The following is a 26,146-nucleotide window of genomic DNA, read 5'->3' as shown; positions in this document are numbered from 1 at the left end:
CTTTAGAGACTCCTCTAAAGTTCCCAGCGTACAGACAAGTGATTTATTAGTTAAAAAGACAAAATACTGCAAAATGGCCCACTTTGTGTTTGATCCAGAAGGGGTTAGCCCTGAACTCGGAGATCTCCCTTCTTATCTTCATGATATATCACCACCTCTGCCTCTATTCGGAGTTCTTCTAGCCAAGAGGCACACAGTGTTGGGCATCATTTGATATGCCACATTTTAGAAAAACCACACTGCAAATTTTGCTTTTAGAATATTTAATAAAGACTCACTTCCTAAAGTGCCTGTGTAAGAATTTCGCCTCATAAATAAAAGGGAAAACATTTGGGTCTGAACTTCAGGAGAGTGACTTCAATTACTATTTTTTTTTTCTTTGTGTAGGTGGGAATAATCTCGTAATGGAAAGCTTTGCACATGCCAAGTTCCACGAAACCATCTCTCATTGAAATATTAGCAAAACAATTGAAGCAATTCACTGGCCAAGAGCAAAAAGAGACTGTTTTCGTTACTCATTCTGTTATTTCTTTGCTGAGATGAGCATTTTGAAATAAACAAAATTTATACACTGTTTAAAGTCAAGAGAATCATATGACCAGACAAGACAGTTTCATTAAAAAATGAATTTCAATATCCAATTTTATGGAAAAAATATAGCTCACAAAGGATTCACATGGTGTTTTCTTCTTTTACAATGCACATCGCACACACATAATACAAGTATATAATGCATGAGATTCTAATTTATCACATCAGTGACTGTAAGTGAGAAAAGTCTTTCCGCTGCTAGTTATTTCTGTAGGTAGATTAATTTAAATGATAGTAATTGGTGTCAAATAATTTTTTATTTAAAAGGTATAATAGTAAAAAATGAAAATAAAAAAGCATGGAGATAAATACATTTGACTATTAATGTTACCGTTTACCTTTCAAAGAGTTATCCTTAGCTACAGACCTTACCCTGTAAGTGATGGATCGTTAGTTACAAAGGCAAATATAATCATGTAACTACCTTGTTTAAAGCCTTCAAATAATTTTCCATTTATTATGAGATAAAGATCAAAATTCTTCACATGCCTCCAAAGCCTAGCCATTATTCTAGACTTCCACTGTCTCCTCTTGGGTCACTCTACTCCTTGTCTTCTGATCACCCTCAAGTTCTTTAGTTCCTCTAAGGCCAAGTTCCAGCCCCCCCCACCGCCCGCCTACATCATCTTTTAGCCCCTTCCTTTTTTGCCAAACTAGTTCCTCGTCTTCCTGTGGTTCTCCACGCAAGTTCCTCCAGGAAGCCTTGTCTGATGCTGTTCTCTCATGGCTCTGCCTTCTTTGTGTCATTGCACTGTGGCCCCATTTTTCCTTCTGCGCTCATGACCCTTCTCCAGGAATATCGGTGTTTTGTCCCATCCGTGGAGCCTTGATGAGGGCAAAGGCCACACCTGACTTCATGGCGCATCTAGGGTCTGGCTCACTGTCTAACATGTAGTAGGTAAGCAATACAAATCTGTTGAATGACTATATAGGAAAATGAAAAAAAAATGCATGGGCGATTTGTTGGAATTGGGAATATAAGGATATACCTCTGGGGAGTGGGTGAGCAGACCTGATTCAAATATGCTGAAAGTTTGAAAGTTTTGTTCTGCTTTGTGGTCAAAGACTGTGACCCTTTTGGACAAGCCAGCCAGGGAATGGGTACCTCTGCTAATGTGGAGATCTGATTGAGAGCTTGTAAGCGGAGAAATGCAGACTCAAGCCTCAGCTCCAAGAGGCTTGCCAGTGAAGAACTGTGTCATTTTTCTTATGGGAGCATATAGTTTTTAATTACCTGTCTTGTTCATTACAACCTGTTAGGGAAAGAAATGCTTATATTCGGTTAGTCTCTATTTTTTTGTTACTGCTATTGGTATTCTTTTTATCTAAATGTCAGCAACGCTTGAACTACATTGGTTTTTGTTTAATCAGCATTTCATCATCAGGGGAAAAGTATTTTCTAGGACCTGCAGTCAGCTCTTGGGAAACAACTTTCCATCCGCATTAAAGTGATATTTCACACTAAAGTTAGGATAATCACTGAAGATAAACCTAGTTCAAATAATTCTTTAAAATACTTTCCAAGTTAAAATGTCACTCTAGTCTTTCAAAGCAATTTCAAATATCCGTATTTTTTTTTCATTTTTAGTATATTTTCCAGTAATGTAGACAGTGAAATCATACTTGGAAGCACTAAGTATTCACAAAAGCAAATGGGATTCCTGTCTCAGTAGAGGGGCGGATAGTCATGCCTTTTCCTTACCGTGGTTTTTTCCAGGCAGTGAAGCAGGTGGTGGTGCTGGGTTTCAAAGCTGGAGCCGGATTTGCTAACAAAGGCTTGTTCATCCTCTGAGGACTGTTAACACACACAGAAGAGAGAAGTGCTTTCTATTTTATTTGCAAACAATGGGAACCTCTGCTACCCATTTCCACAGAGAGATCTAGCCTATTTCCTGAGATTAAATGGCAGCATTTTCTTTTTTTTTTTTTTTTTTTTACTAAAAAGGAACCCATGTGCGGTTGCTTTTAATTTTGGCAATCAGCCTTTATGTTCCTGTCACATTAGCGGTCTGGTCTTTCAGGCTTGCCTCTCTGAATTGAAAACTTAAATAGTTTTTACTCATTCATCCACCAACTACCTTTGAAAGTCTGGAAGCTATTCTTTTTGGATAATAAAATTTAATCTAGTATTTAGATAATCCTGAAACCATGATCATGCTCACCTACATAAAAGATATTTTGATGGCACGATGACTGGAATCCTAAATATTAAAGGACAGTTTTGAGGTAAAAGTTACTGTTTCCCTTGGATTTCATACCGTGTGAGCTTTACAACACTGAAGGGGAGGGTTCCCTCTCCATTAAGAAATAAAACAAGGCATCTTAACCCCACTCAAATGAATTTTAAGGAACATAAATAATTTTGAAAGAAAAATAGGTATTTGAGTTGAGAATTCTGAGCTTTCTCTTGTTTACATAAGACAGTACAGAAATACTGCCCAGTCACGAATGGGAGTCACGATTCACCGGCAATATTTCATAGCCTGGGCCCTAACCTGCCACAGCCAGTAAGACCGTACAGCACCAGGTTATTTAAAAATGACAATTTTGTTGTTTGAGTAGCCATTTTCCTAATTACCCACAATAAAATTATATGGTTAAGTAGAAGTAAATCAATATGACACTAATAAATCGAACAGTTAAAAAAAAGTGAAATGCTGGACGGTACCTGCAGTTGATTACTGAGTAAGCCATTCCGTTTGCTCTGCATGTAAGCATTGGCGCTTCCGGTTTTGGCTGCCCGGATCCTGGCGAGTCTGGCTTTCTAGAAGCCAGAAGAAAAAGAAATGTTGTGTTAATACTTATGGATTATTTTCTTCAGTGAATGCACTCCTGTCTCCTGCTAATGTTAGCATACACAGTTTTTAAAGTAGGCTAGCTTTTCACATGTAATTATTGAAAATTAAATTTTCACCATTGGAGTACTGTCCTTTCCTTCATTTCTTCAGGAAGATCAATTAACTACTTTGGAGTTGGGTTATGCATTTAAGACTTGTAATTAAGTCGTTAGAGTAAGATCCAGTTTATTTCATTATTGTTTCTGTCAATTGTGTTAAGAGAAAAACGGCAGTATTACTTTATTTATATTTTCACTTATCCCAATCTCAGTAACTTAATGAAATGAAGACTTAGCAAACCAGCTTCCAGATCATTTTCATTTAAATTAATGTCCTTTTAAAAACAGCAAATACATTCCAGGGACCAATGGCCTGCTTGCCCGCCTTCTTTCTTCTTTCCATTCTGCCTTTTGAAAGATTAAAACAAACACACACACAAATAAACAAAAAAACTGCACTCCCAAATATCAATTTTTTGCAATTAGTTTGTTAAATTGGGCAAACTGACTCCATCCTGAATAACATGGAGTCTCAAAAAAACCAAAAACACAAAAAACCAAAAAAAACTAAAAAAACCCCTGCCATAATTTATCCACTTTTTCTACTGACACTGGTCCATGCTAGAACATGCTTATCTGATTTCTTTTTCTTGAATTTGTTGAAATGAGAGCATAGTGAGCCAGTCCAAGGAGATTGATAACATTATTTTTAAAATTTTAAAACATTTCTGCAGTAGATAATTTTCTTCAATTTAGAGGGCTTATAGGGTGGTTACTTCAATTGTTCACAGTTCCAGAAAGATCACCAACGTGATAGTACTGAGCAAACCGACTGTTGAGCCAGATTTCTGGTATTTCATTCTCCTTCGGAACTCCTGTTGTTTCTGGAGTGAGTCACGGAACGAGTCTGGCTTTCACATCCTGGAGGGCGCTATTTTGGTTGAACATTCGGTTTGTAGGATTGTATATCTTGCAAATGTACATAAGAAAGCAACTGGAATAGTTTGGTAAGTTCTTACAGACTTCCCCCATAAAGACTCCTCCTTTTCCCTGTCTAAACCATCCAGATAAATATTATCTGTAATTTCAAGCCCTGGGATGTTCTTTCTAATAAAAATGTAAACATTAACTATATTTTTTTAAAGGAAAATGAATATATACGTATGACAACAATTTTATTAATACAAAGTGCATCAAAAATAAGTAAGTCTTTCTGGACCCTGGAGCTGCCCTAATTCTGTGCTTCAGAGGAACCACTGGTAGTATTTCTAGAGAATCTTGCCAGAAATTTTCTAGGCATACAAAAGTGTATGTGTGTGTGTGTGTGTGTGTGATCATATATGTATACACACATGTTTTTACAGTTGGGACAATATGCATCATACTCCTTTGCACTCAGCTGTTTTCATTTAATCCAGTTTGGAATTCCTTCCATATCTACACATATAGACCCACCTCATTCATTACAAATATATAATAGACTCTTGAATAAAGCATCCTTTATTTAGCCAGCCAACCACCATGAAATCTTGAAAGCTTCTTTTGCTTATACTGCCTGCCTTGAACATAGTGATGAATTTATCTGTAAGACAAATTTCCAGAAGCAGAACTATTCCTAGATCAAAGGCTGTGCGTGTATGTTTTGTTTGATAGGTTTCACCAAACTTCCCTCCAAAGTTGTACCAAGATGCCCTTCCACTCACAGGGTTTGGGAATAGCACTGAGACGTCTGAAGCTCTCAAAATAGCATTAGGAGATCATCCGGGCTTCGACACCACCCCTTCTCTCTTCCTCTGTGAATTTATTCTTCCTGTTTGCTGATTCCAGGTTAAAATAACAACTTTATTCAAAGATCATATTTATAAATGATACGAAAAATAGACCAATTTCACTCTTTGCTGCCAGTATACTGTTTAGATCCCTCCAAGTACCGAGACAACACAAGAGAATGAAGTTGGAAGGTAGGAAATTTTTTTTTTTTAAAGATTTTATTTATTTTATTTGACAGAAGAGATCACAAGTAGGCAGAGAGGCAGGCAGAGAGAGAGAGAGAGAGAGAGGAGGAAGCGGACTCCCTGCTGAGCAGAGAGCCCGATGCGGGACTCGATCCCAGGACCCTGAGATCATGACCTGAGCCGAAGGCAGTGGCCTAACCCACTGAGCCACCCAGGCGCCCTGGAAGGTAGGAAATTTTTAACTTCAAAAGCTGGGTCGCACAGCCAGGATTTCAGGCCAGTCTTGATAAAACAATGGGAAATGACAAGCACATTTGAAAATGACTTTGGATTGATGTAATAATTCAGAAGTAAGTAACTTAAATATACATTTGGTTTCCAGAAAAGGATTATTGCTGAAATTTGAATCCTAAAGTCTCACCAATCTTCTGAAACATTTAGTGTCTTTCCTGGTCTCATTCTTCCCCACTCTCCTCCCCACTCCCTACCTGCCTCCTCCCCCCTCTCTCCCCCCCTCCCTCCCTCCTTTATCCCTTTCTTTGGCAACTACTGAATGTAATTACATTGCCTATATCATAGTTATTAGTCTCCTCTATGTCATTCTCCAAGCATTTGGCAGCTGTATTAGAAAACATTTTTGGGGGGAGCACCTGGGTGGCTCAGTGGGTTAAGCCTCTGCCCTGGCTCAGGTCATGATCTCAGGGTCCTGGGATCGAGTCCCGCATCGGGCTCTCTGCTCAGCAGGAAGACTGCTTCCTCCTCTCTCTCTCTCTGCCTGCCTCTCTGCCTCCTTGTGATCTCTGTCTGTCAAATAAATAAATAAAATCCTTAGAAAAAAACACTTTTTTTTCATAAATGAGACATTTATTTACATTAACCAAACATTCTGTCCAGCAAAGGAAAATGACATGGATTTCCCGCACTGGAAAGCCTATACATATGGTGGTAACCGCTGCAACAGAAGGAGTTCTAAGCTTAGGGAAAAAGAAGCAGTTGTCTTAGAGACAGAATAGCCATTTTGCTAAGCCATGTACGACGGTAGAAAAAACCTCCCATCTCAATTTCAATCACGGCTTTTCTTTCATTTTACAACAATACTGTATGAGTTAATTGGTTTAATTGGTTTTGTGGTACACCACACCAAATGTCTGTTGAATAATGCTAGCTTTTATGACCTGTGATTACATCTTTGCTTTCGGTAGGTAATTGAGGAAATTTCTTTTACAAAGATATTTTAGAAAATCAGTTTACTTCTGATCCACTCAGTATGACGATCTTGGCAATGGCGGCTATGTGAATGGGAGGTTAAAAGAAAACTATCCACTGGTAAGAGGAAATGTATTCCTCGCAGCCCTCCCCCTCGCCCCTCCCCCCTTGCCCCTCCCCCCACCCCCAGTTTTGTAGGAAATACAACTTCTTGACCATGCCAAGTACCAGCAAATGTTATGGACTGAAAGGAAGGTTTCAGTAAATACTTTAGCTTATTTGGGAAGTAGGAGGCTTCCAAATTTTTCATTAAACATAAAGGCTTATATTGTCTGGGTTAAAAAAAATAGCTTTGAAGTTATTTTCTGAATCCTTTATCTGCCTTGAGAAACACCGATGGTGTTGGGAAAAATAAATTGTCTAAGCACATTTCCATGTCCCCATGCGTCTCAATTCTTCATAAATTCAGTTTTCTTCTTAATTCTCTAAACTCAGAAGGATTTCTCAAGGTTGGGTTTCAAGGGTTATGGGTAAAATCCAAACCAGCCAAATGAAACAAACAACTGGTTCTGTGGTCACAAAAAGTTTGGGACATGCTGAGAGGTTAACCAGGTTTCTCTGCTATTGGATTCCTTACAACATACATTGTGGATGTTCACTGTGAAGTCAAAAGTGGGGGGTGTAGTATATAATTTTTCTCAAACTAATTTGACACAGAACCCTTTTATTGTGGAGTAGTCAGTAGCTTTCAGCAAGTAGATTGTTTTTTAATTGTACCAAATGACATTACATAAACTTTACAATGTAGTCTCTGGACTGGAGGCAGGGGACCCAGTCAGAAAAATATGTAGAGTATAAGCCAAAAATGCTTGAGATAGCAATGTTCTTCAATGCAATCTATCTTCTAAATGAGGTACGAGATAGACTGTGAAAAGCTATTGGACCATGTTGCTGCCAGATCACAAACTGCTTTCAATACTTCTGAAAAATAAAGGTATCCTAGGTAGCTTTCAAAGTGAGGTTGCGAAAGCTTTTCTCTTTTATAATGTGAGGCAATTCCTCACTCCTCAAACACCAGCCCACATACTGCTTGTACCATCTATTCTGGAAATTCTACTTGGACTTGTTTCTTTCATTTAAGGTTTAGTAAAATGCCTTATGTGGAGGTATCATATTTAGCTTTATCAGCTTTTACAAATTTAAGGCATTTATTGGAATCTTTCCATTTGTTAAGATAAATAGCTCCTCTAGAAATGAGACAGGGGCACCTGGGTGGCTCAGTGGATTGAAGCCTCTGCATTCGGCTCAGGTCATGATCTTGAGGTCCTGGGATCGAGCCCCTCATCGGGCTCTCTGCTCAGCAGGGAGCCTGCTTCCTCCCCACCCCCGCCACCACCACTGCCTCTCTGCCTACATGTGATCTCTGTCTGTCAAATAAATAAATAAATAAATAAATAAATAAATAAAATCTTAACAAAAAGAAATGAGACAATTTAGTGCCAAATACTAATAAAAAGAGACAGAGGGAAGAAATCAGAAGAAGATAGTACAAGATCCCCACCCAGCTCTGGAGCTCTGTGAATCCTGGTGAAGGCAGGGCTGGCATTTGGGTCAGTGGAAGGGACACTGGATGGGTCAGTGGAAGAGAGGGCAACAAGAGTTAGCTCTAAGTGGGAAGAGGGAAGAACTGAAAGAAGGTGGAGGAAGGCACCAGAGATAGAAATCATACTTCCCAGTATTGCTTTCAACTGGTCGTCAGAATGTCCACCCTACGCTAGGAATGGAGGACACTGTCAAGGTGAACAAGACCTCGTTGTTCATTCTTTCTTTATTACACAAACATTAAATGCTATTTATGCCTGGCACTGCACTCAGAACAATGGAGAGGGAGAATAGAGTGTAAAATATGATAATAGAATGAGCATAAAACTGCGGAAATAGAAGAGAAAATAGAGCAATTAATGGTGTCCACATCATTTGGGACATTTTTCGTCATGTGGGCTGAGTGTTGCACCCTGAGTAGGAGTTTGCCTGGTGGCTCCATTAGGTGGTGTGGGGATGGAATGGAGACTTGAGGGCGGAAGTAGGTAACTCAGTAAGGCTGAAACACGGAGTGGATATCAAGAAGTATGTAACCTCCAGATTCTTACAAGTGTTGATAATGGGGGTTCTTAAACCACAGATAAAAAATCTAGTTATCCACAGAGATATGGCATAGGAACTGAGTGGTACTTTTTACTATTGGATAATCTAAGAGAGATCACACTCAGACTACAGCAGAGTGCTGTTTGTTTTAATTATTCTAGACTGCTATAAAATTATTTGATTTGGACATTAAAGAATGTCCTAGACAGATGTTTCTCAAAGTATGGTTCCCAGACCAACAGTATCACTATCACTTGGGAACTTGTTAGAAATGCAAATTTTCAAACTGTAATCCCACACTGCTGAATCAAATGCTTTGGGGGTGGGTGTAACAATCTGTATTTTAACAAGCTCTTCAGATGATTCCAATGAATCTAAAGCTTGAGAACCACCAGAGTAAAGTGTGATAAATGAGTCTTGGTAACTACTTTCTGTATCAATGTCAACATCTTTATGTGACAAGTAAAAAAATTCACTTACATTGTACCTTGGCTGCACATTGGCTCATTGGCTCACTGTATTTAGAATTATCTATAAGAAAAATCCCTAAAGAGACATAGCTCTAATGATGCCAGAATTTCCTTGTCTTAGACTTTAATCAATAGGCATGTAAGCATAAGTATGTCATCTGTGAAACAGAAATAATACACTTCTTTAGTGAGTTGATTGTGAAAATATAAATGACATATATAAGGCACCTGGGATATACTAGAAAATCTAGAGAGTGTTGTTGTTTTTGCTATTAGCACTATCAAAAATTATAATTACTATTACTATTATACATAACTACTTATAAGCTAGCCTTGTAAATATGCAGATGATAGACTGGTGTGATTTGTATCTTCAAGCAGGGTAGTTCCCTGCCTTAAAATATCAACCCTACCAAATGTCATTGCATCAACTCAGCTTTATTTTGGAAAACAATTTCTACTCAATAAATACTTTTTGAATAATTGAGTGGATAAATAAATCTATTCAAACACAATTACCAGTGGTGGGGGTGAAGGAGATATGTCACAGTTCTATATTCACCCACAGGTCAGTGTTTAGTTAAGATGTGATCAAAGATGGCTAGAAATGGGTAAATGATGCACTCTTTTCAAGAGTGGGGCCAGGTAGTGAAAGCGGGAATACTTACGGGGGGAAGAGCCTAGAAGAAGGACAGTGTCCCTAAATGCTCAGGGGAATGTTGTCAAATGCATATTGTATATATTTCATGCTTTCACTTGAGCTTGAAGTTGAAAATGGGACGAAACACCAAAAAATATGGTCTAAAAAACATTTTGCAATATTTCTTTTTTTAAAAAAGATTTTATTTATTTATTTGACAGAGAGATTAGGAGTAGGCAGAGAGAGAGAGGAGGAAGCAGGCTCCCTGCTGAGCAAAGAGCCCGACGCGGGGCTCGATCCCAGGACCCTGAGATCATGACCTGAGCTGTAGGCAGAGGATTTAACCCACTGAGCCACCCAGTAGCCCCTGTAATATTTCTTATTATTTGGTCTGACTGATATTTTTACTGAACGGACTATTTGCTTGAATGAATAAGCTGGCTATCGTTTCATAAATATGATATTTGTCAAATCACCAATTCCAGATACACCTGAATTCTCTTAACTAAACTCTTTTATCGAATATTTATTCCGTTTCTTTGCTTTTTTAATTTCTGGGAAGGAAAATAGGAAATATTCCTTGATAACTTAGTTCCATACGCATTGTTCTTTCATGGTAACTCTGGTCAGTTTACTGATCACAGACTATTTGCTGCACATAACACATTAGGCTATTACATTTGGTTTTATTAATTTCTCTAGTAGTTATGGTATATAAATAACATGGTTTTTAAGTACCCTATTCAATATTTTAAAAATCTTATTTATTTATTTTTGTATTCTGGATTTATTTATGCAAAAGGTTTTCTGAATTATTCTAAGGTTTTTTTTTTTGTTTTTGTTTTGTTTTTTTTTACTGATTTGTCTGTTGCAGATGACAAAGTTTGAATGCAGATATTTTGGCATTCATTTTATTTGAAAATCTGATTTGTACTTCCTACAGTTTCAACATAGAAACTTTTTTTTTTTTTTTTTTTTACATTGAGGAAATGAATTCTTTTATCAGAGAAGAGGTTTCTAGAATGGAGATAGATGGGTCTTGGCAAACCAAGATTTTTGTAGGATTTTTGTTATTTTAAACAATGTACACATGTGCCCGGGAGAAAGAGTGTCATGTGTGGGCAGAGCCACAGCTGTGTGCATGAAAGTCTCTGGTGGAGGGGTCAACTGTGGCTAAAATTTCTCCATTTCTGCTTGCCAGAGGTGTTCCCTACATGAGACTCCAACTGCTCAGAGGGTGCCTTTTGCTAACCTCTGTTTTTTGAGTTATCAGTTCCATATATTCATATTAACTGGACTGTTCTATGCTCTATGATAATCAGTTAAATGTTGGACACCTTTCCAAACATGGGGGATTCTGAGAAGCAAGAACGGACAAGGCTGAACATGTGATTCTTTGCACATGGACGAGGATCTGCAGTGATGGACATGAACATGTTCTCTCACAACACGCTCAGTGATGCTAAGAGTTACTTTATGAGATTTTACACTCTACTAAAAGTCTAACATTGTTCAAAAAGCATACTTCAAATCCTGTTCTGGAATTATGTACAAAGCCCATTATGAACTGCACCCAAATCTCTCATAATATTTTATGGTTACACTACATTACCAGGATTTTGCATCCACAGTCATGGTTAGGGATAGTTTTTGGGAAAAAAAGAAAAAAACTATCCATAAAGGACAATGATACAGTATTCATGAAGAATACTGGAAATCTAGTACCACTATGCTGAGAAAACCATAAAAGAGATTCCCGAAATTATTTCTAGGCAGCTAAGGCCCTGACTCTAAAGGTGACTATTTTGACAAAAATCAGGGAAGGGAAGGGTTATAACATGTACTTAGTTCTTCTGAGAACAGTCTCCCTGGGTGGTTAAGTGTGTGAATCTGGGAGCCTGGTGGGCTTGGACTGAGTGATGGCTCATAATTTACTGGGTCTTTGCCCTCAGAATTTCTCAACTTCTGGATACCTTAGGATCTTCATCTAAAAAATGGGGAAAATAATGACAACTCACTCTTAGACTCATGAAAACAATATGAATTATTTTTTAAAAACATCTGGCACACAGTAACCTAGCAATAAATGTTAGATATTGCTAGTATTATGATATGCTTACATAGATTTACATATCTTTGTGTATGTTCTTCATCTTTCTGTGAGGTAGGTATGTTTTCCCCCTTTCACAGTTGAGTACGCATCCTGCTTACTTGTAGAGGGATGAGTAGCTGGCATGAAGTTCAGAGAAACTGTAAACTGCTGGGCCAGGAATAAAACTCAGCTACTAATGATCAGATTTCTCCTACTTCCTGGGTCAACTATTTAAAATATCTGAGACATATCTTAGTTCCTCTTAATAGTCCTGGTCTACTGGAACCAGCTTGACCCCTGGTGGATAGAGACTAAATGAATCAGATCTAGAAATCTGATTCTGATAAAATTTGCCAAGACTCTTATCTTTGATTTTGCTACTATCATTAGTGCTGTTTACTACCTAATTCTTCCTCTCTGCTTCTGATTGCATAATAGGATTCTATTTCCCTGCCCACTTTGAAGCTACACATGGCCACGTGACTTACTTTGGCTCATGCAGTAGGAATGGAAGTGAGCTGGCCCACTTCCAGGAGGAGGTTTTAGGAGTATTGTGATTCATCATGCCCCGTTACCCCTGCTTGAATGATTGCAGAAGTACCTTGGCAAGATGGGAGTTTCTATCGCTGGACCAGTAATGGACCTGCAGCATGACTGAGAAATAGTCCTTGTTGTTTTAGGTCACTGAGATAGTAAGGTGTTTTTTTTTTGGGGGGGGGTGTTTTTTTTTTTTTAAACTGTGATATAGCCTAGCTTGTGCTGACTGATGCAGCTATCATCATAATCTAGAACACTGAATAGCCAGTTAGGGATTTTAAAGCTCACTATAAAAAGTGGGAGATGCTAAATTATGGCTGCCTAGGGCTGAATACACACCTTCTGTGCTCTCCGTTTGTCTGCTCGTTGATTTTGGTGGTAGATCCGACTGAAGTTAGAGACAATCACTGGAACAGGTAGAGCAATGACCAAGACCCCACTCAGCGAACAGATGGAACCAAAAATCTTCCCTGCTATGGTTTTTGGTACCATGTCACCATACCTGGGTTAGAGAAAACAAAAACAAAAAACATATGGTTTTTAGTCACAGAAAGCTATTTCTGCCTGCTACAAATAGCTTTTTACCTTAAATTATTTTTTTTGGACCAATCTATTTCTACTTCAGGATGACTATATACATGAGTTAAGGCTTTAATACAACAGAAATTATGAATATTTGAATGTAAAAAAATTATCTTTCAATCTTGGAGGAATTGATTCTAACATTTAGATATCATTTTGATTGGAAAATATTTTAAGCCAGATGGTGTAATGATAGCTCTTCAACGTGTCCTTTATATAATATGGCAAATTTCTTTATATTTATTTATGGTCAGTAATTCCATGCTGAATTTTATAATCTAGATAACCCACTTTTCCACTTAATTTTTCTAGCGTTAGATTGGTTACAAAATTTAAGTAGAAAAAGTGGTATAGCACATTCCTTTGGTCAGATATAATCACTTAAAAAACAAGCTTTCCAGGGTCTTATTAACTTTCACTTGTTAAATTCAATGGCCATTTCTCCATGATGATCTTATTCATTCTCTCGGTTGTATTTAATTAGTTTTCTCTCTCCTTGGAACACTCTCTGTTCTGTTCCAGTATTGGAAAATTCCCTTTGTGGTCCTCCTACCTCATGGCTGCTTCTCCATCTTTTTTTCTGGCTTTTGTCTCCCTTATCTGATTTCTAAATCATGCAGTAACTTAGGTCTCAGACTCTTACTGTCTCCATATAAACCCCTTCCTATGTGATTTCATCCAATCCCATAGCTGGCAGTTACCTATATGCTGCTGGTATCCTACTTTATATTGACATCCCTGACTCCTATTCTGAAAATCAGACTCATATCTTCAATGGTCTGGTCTGCTTTTTCCTATCCCTGGATTTTTTAAGAACCTATTAAGAGCCAATTAAGACAAATGAGCCAAAAAAAAAAAAAAAAAAGAACTCTTATTTCTGCCACCCTCAAATCTGTTCCTCCCACAGTCTATCGCCTCCGATTACATGGAACTGCAAACCGTCCAGTTGCTCACACCAAAACTGAAAGAGTCGCCCCAATCTTCACTCCCCGCATCTCATTTCCAAGCTAGTCTTGTTATCACTGACCCAGCTGAATTAGATCCCATTCAGGTCTCTTTCCTTAACCTCCATTTTATCACAACAATCCAAGTTATCTCTGTCCTTTGCCAGAGCCATGGGTAGATATAGCTTCTTACCTGAACTCTGTCTTCCATATTTATCACTTTACAATTCATGCCAACATAGCAGCCAGACTTATGGTTGTAGAATGGAGAACGGACTGTTGCTACTTTGCTTGAACCTTCTAATAGACTTGGAACTAAAATACATCCAAACTCCTCATGTTCATCTCTGAGGACCCATACTGTTGAATAACTGCCTATATTTCCAACCAAGTCCACTAGCCACCTGTCTTTCTGTCCACATGCGCGGACCCCAGATCATCATTATTCAGGTTGAGACTTACATGTGTTTGTTCCATAAGTTATTTTCTGGCTATCTTATCCAGATAGGGGTCTGGCTATCTTATCCAGACAGGGGTCTAATTCTCTCCTCTTGTCATTCTCAATAACATTTCCCCATTGACTACCCTTCACAGTACTGTTAACACAGGATATTTTATAATTTATGAACGTATTTATTTTTTGATTACCCACCCACCCTGCTGACATTAGAATATAACATCAGCAAAGCAGGATCTGCTCTACTGAGTGTCTCACCAAAACAAAGCAGGGTTTTAGTAAATATTAGTTGAAGAATCCATTTTTCCCTACCTTACTGATATAGACTTCTAAGGATTTATCCCTAGGGAAAGGGAAAGAAGATCTTTTGATCATAAGACTAGAAATTACCCAGCTCTGCCTATAGATTCCCAACTAGTCCATGTTCACTTTGAGGCTCTGGGGAGCTCAGCACTTTGAGAAGAGCTTGGGTATTGGAATCCAGACCCAAGGAGGTTTAGAAGGACTTGGGATTGCATTTTATTCCAAAGGGTAGCCTAGGAAATGATCACTCTAATTAACATCGTTTTGTGGGAAAACATTTGTGTGTCAATATGGAAAGGAAAGTTGCAGAGGGACTGGCCCAGGGAAAGCTGGTGAGAGTGACAGCAGGCTCTACCGACTAGAACATTTGGTGACCCCAGTCCAGGCTGTGGTCCTTGTTTTGAAGGCTCAGTTACTCTCTCTTGTCAGTGTTTGCGGGTGATCAGCAGTTGAGCTAATTCCCTGTAACTAAAATTCCCACAAGGTTTTGGCCTCAGAATGACAATATTAATTTATAGTACAACAAACAAACACAAAAAATAAAAAGAAAGAATGAACAAGCCCAGGAATTGGAATGTTGTGTCCATATGAAACAGGATCTCTTTCTTTTTATTTTTTTAGGTTTTATTTGTTTATTTGAAAGAGCACATGAGAGAGCACGTGAGCAGAGGGAGGGGCAGAGGGAGAAGCAGACAATGGGGACTCAATCCCAGGAATCGGGAATCACGACCCAAACCCAGGACTAGGAGATTACGACTGGAGCTGAAGGCAGCCCACTTAACCAACTGAGTCGCTCAGGTGCCCCAACAGGGTCTCTTTCTGTAGTCCATCAGGGAAGGTAAATCATAATCTGAGGTTTATGTTAGTAAGGAAACAATCACACATAAAGGAATTCATAAGGTGAGCAAAAAAGTCTTGAGGACTTTCTTACTATAGGGACCTATCAATGGAATTGGAAAATCAACTTTTTATACAATGCTGTGTGCGTGTGAACCAACTTCTGTTTGCCACAGTTCACATTAAGTGCCCAGTCATAGTTTATTGACTTCTTTTTTTTTTCTCTGTGCACTGATTATACAGTAGGTCCTGGAAAAGTCTAACACACACACACACATACACACACACAATCTGTTTTTCAAAAAAGGGATTTGATTTTAAGGTCTACCAATCAGGATCTAGAAAGTGTTTCTCAAAAGAAAAATAAATAAAACTCAACTATATTTGTTGTGGGCAGAATAGATAAGCATTGAGTCCATGCAATTCAAATAAACTTTGTAGGATATAAATACATTAAATACAATAAATAAGATAGAGAAATGAATCCAAAGTAAAGTTTGTCCTGTGTCTCTCCAAGAGATTTTTTAAAAATTAGTATTTATTAGCTACTTTTTGTATTCTAGGCTCAACTGTATCATAGAGTAGGCAAGGCTAGCACTCTTGTAATTACTGGAGAAAATTAATGGCTAGACTGTGTTGAATGGACCCAAAGTTCAGTAGGACTTTAGGAAGACAGAGGCTGGTAAGTTCGGGGGTGGGGGGTGGTGTGCAGGGATGGAAGACAGTCATACATCCAGAAAGTCCTCACCGAAAAGAAGAAGGGAAAAAATAAACTCTTGAGGAATTCCGTCAAAGCGATGCGAAGCCAATTGATAAAGCAGGATTTCTTGGGAAAGCAATTTTTGACAAGGTGCCCAGGATTCAACTAGAGAAATAATCACTGCAAATCCTTTTCTGAATGTAAACAGAGATTATAATATAAATAAATAAAGCAGAAAGTGAACTTGTTACTCAGAGGGGGGAAAATGGGTAAAGTGCGATTTCTTGTTCATTTTGTAACAAAGGGGTAGAACGGAAGGCTCTGAGCCAGCTTGCGGAAAGGCAGGAAATTCACAGTCTGGAAGAACCCATGACGGAAGAGAGGTAACAGGGGTGCTTCAAGGTCATGCAGCTATGCTAATCTGCGTCAAAGCAGCATTTATTCTTTACCTCCACCATATTTGCTTGACAATCCAAATTTCCTTCACAATCAGGAAAGCAGGGTGAGTGCGTGAGGGGACCGGCCACGCCTGCGGTGATCACGGGATCATGGCACGAAGTGAGGGCTAACACGGTGCTCATCGGTGGGACCTTCTCCTCCCATCGTCCTACTCCTGGGTAGAAGGACTGATCTTTCTGGTGATACGGAAAATGAGGATGGGCCCCGGGGCCCCGCTGTTGTGCGGCTGGGGCAGAGGGTGATGTGCGGAGGGCACAGGGATCGGGGCAGGCACGGGGGTGGGGGGGTGCTGCGGTGCGGCTGCCCCTAAGGGCTCCGTGGGACTCCGTCAGGTGGATCCCCTAGGAGCACCTGCTGCTTCCTTCCACACTCCCCTCCGTGCTGTATCTGCTGCTCTTCCTGCTCTTCTTCCTGTACCCCCTCCTTTCCCGGATCGGACTGCTGTTGCCCTTGGCGATATGAAGCCTGTATCACTAGTTCGACTCTGTCGGAGAATCACGCCACATACCCAGTGTGGTTCGTGTCTGTTCTAACCGTGGTCCATTTTGTCTCTCTTCTCACTTAGAAATCACCTTGAGAATGGAAACAGGTAATTTTTATTTGCAAACGTATAGTTGGGCCCAGAATCTACTGGGGATAGGGAATAGCTTTCTGGCAAAATCAGCTGCTTTCCTTTGTTTAACAAAGGCTCTTTTAACTAGTATTCAGATTCCTACTAAGAAGCAGAATAGCATGATACACCTCAGGAATCATATCTCAAACTCGATAGAGGAAAGGCTTAGAATAGAAAGCTTCATAATGAGAGGTGACAGTCAGCTCGGCTAAATGATTGTGTAGTTTAAGTATTGCCTACAAAACTGCCATGTTTTAATGGTGATTTCTATCCAAGGTGTCTTGTTTACTGGTTGGCATTTTATTCTTTTCATTCCATATCAAAACATGCCTCATTTTTCCTGAGCCCCTATCTTTAAATTAATGCTAAGCCCAGTGATATTATATATTCTAGTCTTTCTTTTTTCTTCAGAATTTTATCTTATGTCCCCAGTCTTCAAACATCCATTACCCAAGAAGACTGACACCGAAACATTATGTAGACGTGGTTTTGTTTTTCACAGAGACTTTTTTCTTTCTGTTTTTAAAGAAAATTTGTTGAAAGATTTTATGGGGCCTCTAAGGTCTCCTAAGATAAATACTGAATTCCTAAAAGAGAGAAGAAAACAGGAGAAGGGATGGTATAGTATATAAGAATCACTCTCCAAAATTCTACATACTAGAAATAAGCAGACTTGGACTTTAATGCAAGGACGTTTCCCTCTCTTTTTACTTTGCTCCGCTTCTCACTTTTCTCACTTTCCTCCTCTGCTCACCACGTACAGCCAGTCCAGTTTCTTTCTGCTTTTTGTTTTTACTCTGGACATCTGCCAAACCTTATGTTTATTGCCTCTTTCTCTCCTCAGACCAGTGAAAAAGGTACAACATGGAGGTATCTCTCACATAAAAAGTACTAATTCTAAATTTGCACATACTTCCCAAAATGCTTAATTAAAATGGTGGGGTTTTTTCTGCAAGTTAAAGACCCTGGTGAACAGAAGGCCAATTCCCCAGAAGAAATTCCATTACTGGTTCTTGAAGATTTTGATTTCAGATGTCAACCAAAAGTTTTTGCAAAGTACTTAAACTATGGCATGCACTCAATGACAGAAGAGTGGCTAAATCTGGTTAATTCAGACAAACAAGTAGAATGCGTATATTTTCCTTCTGTCTGTCCATTCGTCCATCCATCCATCCATCTTCCCATTTTATCAAGTAATATGAAAAAGGTTGAGAAAATGTCTGCAAGTTTAAAAGATAATACATTGTAAACCAAATTTTATTAATATCTACTCAATTTTTCCAGAAATCATATGTCTAAAGTACAGTGTCTTTAGATCTCTAATGGAGAAATATTTCCTGGAATTTTCTTACGCAGTGCTCAAACACAATACTGTTAGCTTCCTCGTCCTATTCTTATAGTTTCTATTTTTTTTCTTCTCTTTTTATTTGAAGAGCATAAATGTAGGCTCATTTTATAAAGGAGAGATCTTATATAAGCAAAGCTCCTCAGTTAAGGAATGCCTTTTCATCTGTGAAACTATTTCCCATGGATACTAAGAAAGAAAACAAAAGCCATGGATTTTATCAACACTCACAAGGGTAGAAAAGATCTTCATATAACAGGAAGGAAATGTTGATTTAAATAGAAACCTCAATGCTTACTGGAACTCAATCTCTTGCTCTCCCTTTCTCTTGTTCACAATGAAAACGTCTTGAATTGCTCGGTGGAAGAAATCGAGCGAATGGATCGTGTGCACCTGCACAGAACTCCAGGAGCATCCTGTATATTGTCTAGGGCAGGTGCTGGCTCTATAAAGCTACCACATTAGGGAAAAACAAAAACGAAAGCAAAATCCCACAACATCATATGGAATATGAATTTGTATTTGGAAACGGAAGTGTTTGATAAAACAGGTCACTGGCTACGATATGTCTGAATGCGTCTCCCCCAAATTCATACCTTGAAATCCTAATGCTTCATAGGATGGTATGAGGAGGTGGAGGCTGTGGGAGGCGGTTAGGTCGTGAGAGCAAAACCCTCACAAATGGGATCGGGGCTCTTCTAAAAGGAGACCCTACAGAGTGCCTTAGCCCCTTCCACCACATGAGTTCATAGCAAGAAGGGCAGTCTATGAACTGGGAAACGAAACTTCGCGGAACCTGTTGGTGACATGATACCTTGAACTTCTCAGCCTCTGGAACTGTGAGAAATAACAGTTTGTTTTTTATAAACTACCAAGTCTGTGGTATTTTGTTATAGAAGACTGAATGGACTAAGACAGTATCCTTAAAAAAGTTAAATGAAAGTGATATGTATAATAACAACCTGGTGAAATCTATCAATTGATTGTGTGTGTGTATATATTTTAGTTACTGATTTTGTGCTTCAATTTTCTCCTAGTATAATACTGGTTATAATACAATAACCACTGGTCAGAGAGGTTTGTGGAATCATTTCTTCTGATCTGAAAGCTCCATCACTTCTCAACTAATAATTCTACTCCTTATGGCCTCAGTAGCTATTTATTCATGGATTTTCTGCTATCAGTTCAGCATTCTAGAAGGATCATAGTTTGATAGCTAATTTTTATAGTAGCTGCAATGTTTACAGAAAGCAACTAACTGTTGTTTTTAAGTGTTGCTATATAACACCTGGTATGCAACTTGTTTGCCAGAGGGACCCTAGTATTACTTCAACAAGAGGAAGATTCCTCTTTGACATTTTAAAATCAATGTTTGCTTAAAAAGCTGCTTTGATTTTATCTCCACCTCTCTTGCTTGTAGGCTCAATCCTACAATATTCTAGCTGCGTTGAAAGCTTGAGAATTTTTTTGGATTATCTCACATGTATAGTTATTTGAAGTAGTCTGTGTTCGCTTCTGTTTCTTTAAGTCTCAGCCAAATTTCTAGCTACTATTCTTTTAAAAGTGTATGTTTTCTTTTTCCTTTTCCTACTGTCTCAACATTAATAATTTCAGCACCTACTAAAAGAAAGGGGCAGCTAGAGGCTGTCACGCCTTAATTAGAGGACCTTAACCTGGAATCGATGAATTCTTAGGGAATTCATGGATAAAATTCAAGTGGGTCAGAGAACTCCATGATAGTGTGCCTTCATGGGCATTTTCCTAAAAGTTTTCAGAGCTTTTATTAAATTATCAAAATTTTCTGGCTCAATAAATGTTAAACACTTTGGTTTGAATACGTAAGGGCATGTCAATCAATGTCATATATTGTTGATATAAATGCTTGAACACATGTTGCCCAAAGGAAATGCTGTAAAGATATCACCATTATTTTACAACTGCAGAAATGCCAAATACCCACTAGGGGGCATAAAAACCTAAATGAAAGTTTGGAAACCAACCAGGATCTTTTTTGGTTTTCGTAAGCTGAGAGAAAAGTATTTCCAGTAAGTCGCCTGTACCAATTCCTTATCTTTGCCTACACACATCCAATATTTAGGATATATTTTGGGCATCGTATTTCTCTGGAAATAGTTAAGCAGGACAAAACCTCACCAATTTCATAGATTATCTATTTTCAGGGTGTTGCCAAAAAAGATGCAAAATAATTCTGATAGCATTTTCTATTTCTTTCAGCAAGATAGGTATGTTTCTGTAATGCGAGATATCACTAAAGCATAATTTTAAACAAGAAGCCCTTTAACCAAGACCCTCAGTGTGAAAGTTAGGGAAAATGAAAGGGCTGGGTTTGCATATAGAGAAGAGGAAAATCGAGGCATGGCCAAAATGCTTTTAGCACGTCTACTCACATGCTCTAACCTCTCAATGTTGCATTTCAGTCGGGCTTACTAACCGTGTGCCTCTAGCTTGTGTCTTTTTCTAAAACAAATTCGTTCCTGACTCCTGTTTTTTTTTTTTTTTCTCTTGTTTTTTTGCCTATTATACGATCAAATGAGGCTTTAAGGGTTATAAATGCAGCATATGATTATGACCTCACATCCTAATGAAGTGCTTTTTACCTAAATGAATATCATCAATAGAAGTCTTTATGGTCGCCTTTAAAGAGTGTTTTCTTATTTTCAAAGTATGCTAATCAGAGCCTACATTTGTAATATTTACTTTATTCATTTTTAACAAGGTTATAAAAACACGCGTACAATTGGTTCATGTGGGGCACAACCTTCTAAACACACCAGGAGCTGACTTTCCCAGCTGTGGGACCTCCGGAACTGCTTTCTCCTGCTTCGGGTTTTTAGTCTTGGTTGCCTGGAGCTCTCCTTTCACCCTCACATTGCTTAGAGTCGGATCATGTCATTCTCTCGCATAAAAGCCTTCCTTGTTGCTTTATCACCTGCAGGAAAAAGCTCCAGCTCCTTGAGAGGACAGTCACGGCTCTTCAGGGCCTGGCGGTCCCATCCTCCTCGGCTCACCCACACAGACCCGGTGCTCCATTTGGGAACAAATCCCTTCCAATTACTGGCATGTATTCTGTCTTTCCATGCCTTTGTGTATATTGTTCTTTCTAGAACATCCCCCTTTGCATAAATCCTTCCGGGGATCTCCTTCCTAATTGACATTGATAAAGCTCAAGGATCAGTTCTTAGTTGAAGAACTTTTTCCCTGCTTTATCTCTGTCCAATCAGAGTGATGTTTTCCCTCCCCACCGCCTCCAAGGCTGCTTGCAACTAACGAAGTACAATTAGTTCTTTAAAGGTCTGTTTTCTCTCTATAGTAGGAGGTCCAGGAGGTCAAGGATCAGGTCGTCATTATAAGCCCAAGTCTAGCACAGACCTTGCCCAGAGCTGAGCAAACACTTGAAAGCCAATAAATGTTTACTGCTTAAATAAATTCTCCAGGGAGAGGTCTGAGGGTAACCAATAAATACGGGAGGGACTGAGGGAGATACACATCCTCTGCTCTTTCTCATCTCCCAGATTTCCTTTCTTTCTCCAAGCCTGGCACCATCTCCTTCCCTCAATATGTCTAAATTCCTCTTTGGATACTTAGATGATATGCCCAGAATAACCTAGCTCCACACTGTCAATTAATCTCACTTTTTATACCCAGAGAAATCATTTTTAACCTACATGATTTTTAAATGAACAGAGAAGCCGAGAGAACTGACAATTTTCCAATTCCTACTTGTTTTCCATTATCACATGCTTAACCAACGTGTACCCTGCTAGAATTTCAAAATACAAATCCTCCCAGATTTGACAGATTTTGCAATCCTCAAATGCCCAGCAACGTGAATGAATAGGACTTCGGGTTCTCTGAATCTTACATATGATGCTGGGAAATAAACCGGGCCTTTCCCTATCTCTCTAATCTTCTCGAAGATGCTGCTATTCTTAGATAGGGAGCACCAGCAATTCTCTGAAAATTCCATTGTTTGGGATCCATTTTTCTTAACTTGGTCCTTTCCGGTTATGCCCTGGGAGTATATTGGAGGAGGTCTGCCTGTCTTTCCTCCGACGAACACTAATCCATCAAGCGTATCAGGGTCCCTGTGAATGGCTGGTCATTTTGGCTTTGGGCGGATGGCACCAGCTTCCAAAGGATGCCTGTCTTGGTTCGGCATCCCAGGGGGTTCATCTTCAATGCTATCAGAGCGGCTCTCACGCTGGGGGCTTTCTTCAGTTACCTGCGGCTGTCAGCTTCCTCTTTTCCTGTCCTTTGAAGGGTAGCTCTTGGAGGAAGAAGCTCCCTGCCCAGCCGCTGCCTGCGGGCGCTCACCCAAGGAGCCAAATCCCAGCGCCATTTCACCAGCTCTGTTCCTAAGTTTGTTTTCTTATAACCAGCCACCTATCTCACTTGCTGATACCATCGAAATTATTCACGGCCTACAATCCATTCAAAGACTCCTAAGTGCCTTTGCCATGGGGAGAAGTCCCCAGAGTCATGTCTGCCGCGCTAGGCCGAGGGAAGCAATCAGTTAGGCTGCATCAAAGCATGAAGTGGAGATGTTTATCCTGAAAGTTTTCATTTCTTTCCACTTGAGTTTACACAGTCTCAAACCTATTAGCCATTATAGGCCTCATGACACCTTTAAGATGTCTTTAAGTATTTACCTATTTTATTTTGGACTGTACTTTTTAAATTACTTATAGATTATCTAGTAATGACCTAACACATCTCTTACTTCTAATTCTGCCTAGGAAGACCTGATAATGTTGCCACCCGTTGTCTATTTGAGCTTTATGGAAAAGATTGCACAGAATTCTCACTGTACTGGAGGTAAGACTTCACCCTCTATTAGGCCAGGGAATTAGGCTCTGTTTTAACGGTAGCAGTGTCTGACTGAGACCCCAATGCAGGCTGTGTCCCTTCTGTAGATCTGGGAGCTGGGAAGTCCAAGGTCTAGGCACTACAGAGCTAGCGTCTGATGAGAACCCACTTCCTAGTTCATAGTGGGCCGTCTTTTCGCTGTGTTCTCACATGGTGACAGGGAGAAGGGAGCTCCCTGGGTATTAAGCCCACTCATGAGGCCTCCACTTCATGACCTGGTCACCCCCAAAGGCCCCATCTCCTAATACCACCATACTGAGTGTTAGGATTTAACATATGAATTGGGGGGACGCAGCTATTCAGTCAATAGCACGATCTAATGGCAGTCCCATGACTGGCCTGGTGCCCCCTCACTCAACTGACCACCTTGGGCAGAACTTAGGCTCCTGTTGTCTTGTGGTGGAGTTGAAGGTCCGGTCTGTAGCTCACCAAAAAGGCAGTTTCTCATGAGTCATACAGCCAGGTGGTAGACCTGCCTTGTTCCTTCTTCATGTATGCATGGCTCTGCCTAGTCACTGACTAGGGACTTCTTTCCTGCTAAAAATTCCAGAATTCTTTAGGCATAAATAATTTAATATGATTATGCTTCGGGTAAGGAGTCACAGCTGTTTAAATAGAAAAGGAAAGCAGTGCAGAGGAGCTGTGATTTAACCTCCCAAAGACAGTCAGGTATTTCTACTCAAATTCGAGTCTTCAATTTAACCCAGAAAGTTTCTATATCCTTAAACAAACTTTGTTTTTGATGAGGATCCAATGGCCTGTATTTACATTAGAGATGCTTTTGGAGAACAGTTCTATTCCATTCAACGTGAGTGAAAGTTACTTCCTGAAGTTATATGAAGATATTACATGGAATTTTATGTTTAGATTCTTTTGCCTCTTCTTAGGCAATTAGAGCATTGATTTGCCATTCTTTCTATTAACTATTAACTAGTTAACTATTAACTAAATTAGGGTATATCCCAAATAAGCATAAATGAAGAGGGTCTTAAGTAAATTCATAGCTCTACCTCTATAATTCTAACTGGTCAGATTCCTATACGAAAATGCTCCTGTGGTTTCATTCTGACTGTATCTAGTTAAAAAATAGTAATAATAATATGAAATAAATAAAAATGAAACAAAAATATACCCAATTAAACATAAATGAACTAAAAAGAACCTTCTATAAAGAAGTTATTTGCAGGGGGCACCTGGGTGGCTCAGTCATTGGGTGTCTTCCTTGAGCTTGGGTCATGATCCTGGGATCCTGGGATCGAACCCCGTGTTGGCCTCCCTCTTTGGCAGGAATCCTGCTTCTTCCTCTCCCACTCCCCCTGCTTGTGTTCCCTCTCTTGCTGTGTCTCTCTCTGTCAAATAAACTTTAAAAATCTAGAAAAAAAAAAGTTATTTTCAGGGTGCCTGCCTGGCATGCAACTCTTGATCTTGGGGTTGTTAAGTTTGAGCCCCACGTTGGGTGTGAGATTACTTAAAAATAAAATCTTAAAAGAATTATTTTCCTGATGTTTCATTTTAAGGAAAAAGAGGAAACAACATAGGTGAAAATAAGTTGAAATTAGAAATTAAATTAAAAAATTTCCAGAATATGGCCTACATCCCAAGCACATAAAATGCATAATTTCTTACATCTCTTTGTATGTTCCTATCTACACTTACTTCTTCTGGAAATGAGATTAGATTACAGGCACAATGCCTTACTTTTAAGGTAATTAAGGTAATAGTATTGCCTGTATTCCGAGTCCAAACAGGAAAACAGAAACCATTCTAATTATTTCCAGCAGCAGGGACTTCATGAAGAGAAAGAAGGGGCCGGGTGTGGCACTGCAGTCCCCGAGAGGGGCCAGCCCATCCTGGGGCTAGGGCTGAGGCAGGAGATGGCAGCCCAAGCTACAACCGTCCTGAGGCTGGAGAGGCAGAGGACGATACAGCTTTCTGAGCCCAAAGGCAGAGTCCCTCCCTCGTGGTGGCTGGATCTTTACAAAGGCCTGTAGGGAAGGACCTAGAGCCACTGACGAGGGTCATCTGCTGTCTTAGGGGATGCAAAGAAGGACAAATACTCTGGGGTCTTCCCACCAACCATACCCTCCCATCTCCTGCCAAGGCTCCCTTTGTCCAAACTGGGAGAAAAATCAGATGACAGGCCAGCCTGGGAAATGCAGCCCACTGGAGGCTGGAGACTAGTAAAAGGCATAACCAAACTGGGGACCAGGGCTGCACCCCCCCCCCCCCACCGCAAACCTGGGCTCTGCCTACCTCACCAGAGCTCCCCGCTAAGATCATTCTGGTCTAAGATGTTATGACCCAAATGCAGAGCTGTTATTTCATGGACAGACTCCAGCCCTTCCCCTAAAAGCAGAAAATTACATTTGGTCCGAATGAGAATCCCGGTAGTGAGACTGAGGGGACCTCGCTGGGTTGGGTAGGGGCTCTGGGTGTCACGGCATCCTGTATTTTGAAACAGCGCATGCCTAGGAACCTGTGCAGGACTGGGGGATGGCTGGATCTTGTAGAGCAGGCTCTAGGCTTTTCAGTTTCTGTCAAAGAGGT

General features: G+C 39.7%; 1 protein-coding gene across 1 annotated transcript in view; it reads right to left on the bottom strand.

The window, feature by feature from the left end:
- The window catches only part of KCND2 (potassium voltage-gated channel subfamily D member 2), a 489,118-nt gene that overhangs the window by 5,250 nt on the left and 457,722 nt on the right, over positions 1-26,146 (bottom strand). Inside the window, exons 2-4 of the mRNA XM_059171679.1 lie at positions 12,812-12,974; positions 3,260-3,355; positions 2,294-2,386 (exon numbers count right to left, since the gene is read on the bottom strand). Of these exons, the coding sequence (XP_059027662.1) occupies positions 2,294-2,386; positions 3,260-3,355; positions 12,812-12,974 (352 nt within the window). The remainder of the gene's footprint in view (positions 1-2,293; positions 2,387-3,259; positions 3,356-12,811; positions 12,975-26,146) is intronic.

The sequence above is a fragment of the Mustela lutreola genome, chromosome 4 (assembly GCF_030435805.1).
Source record: "Mustela lutreola isolate mMusLut2 chromosome 4, mMusLut2.pri, whole genome shotgun sequence".
In the NCBI taxonomy this organism is placed as follows: Eukaryota; Metazoa; Chordata; class Mammalia; order Carnivora; family Mustelidae; genus Mustela; species Mustela lutreola.
This window is presented reverse-complemented; position numbering and strand designations above follow the sequence as displayed.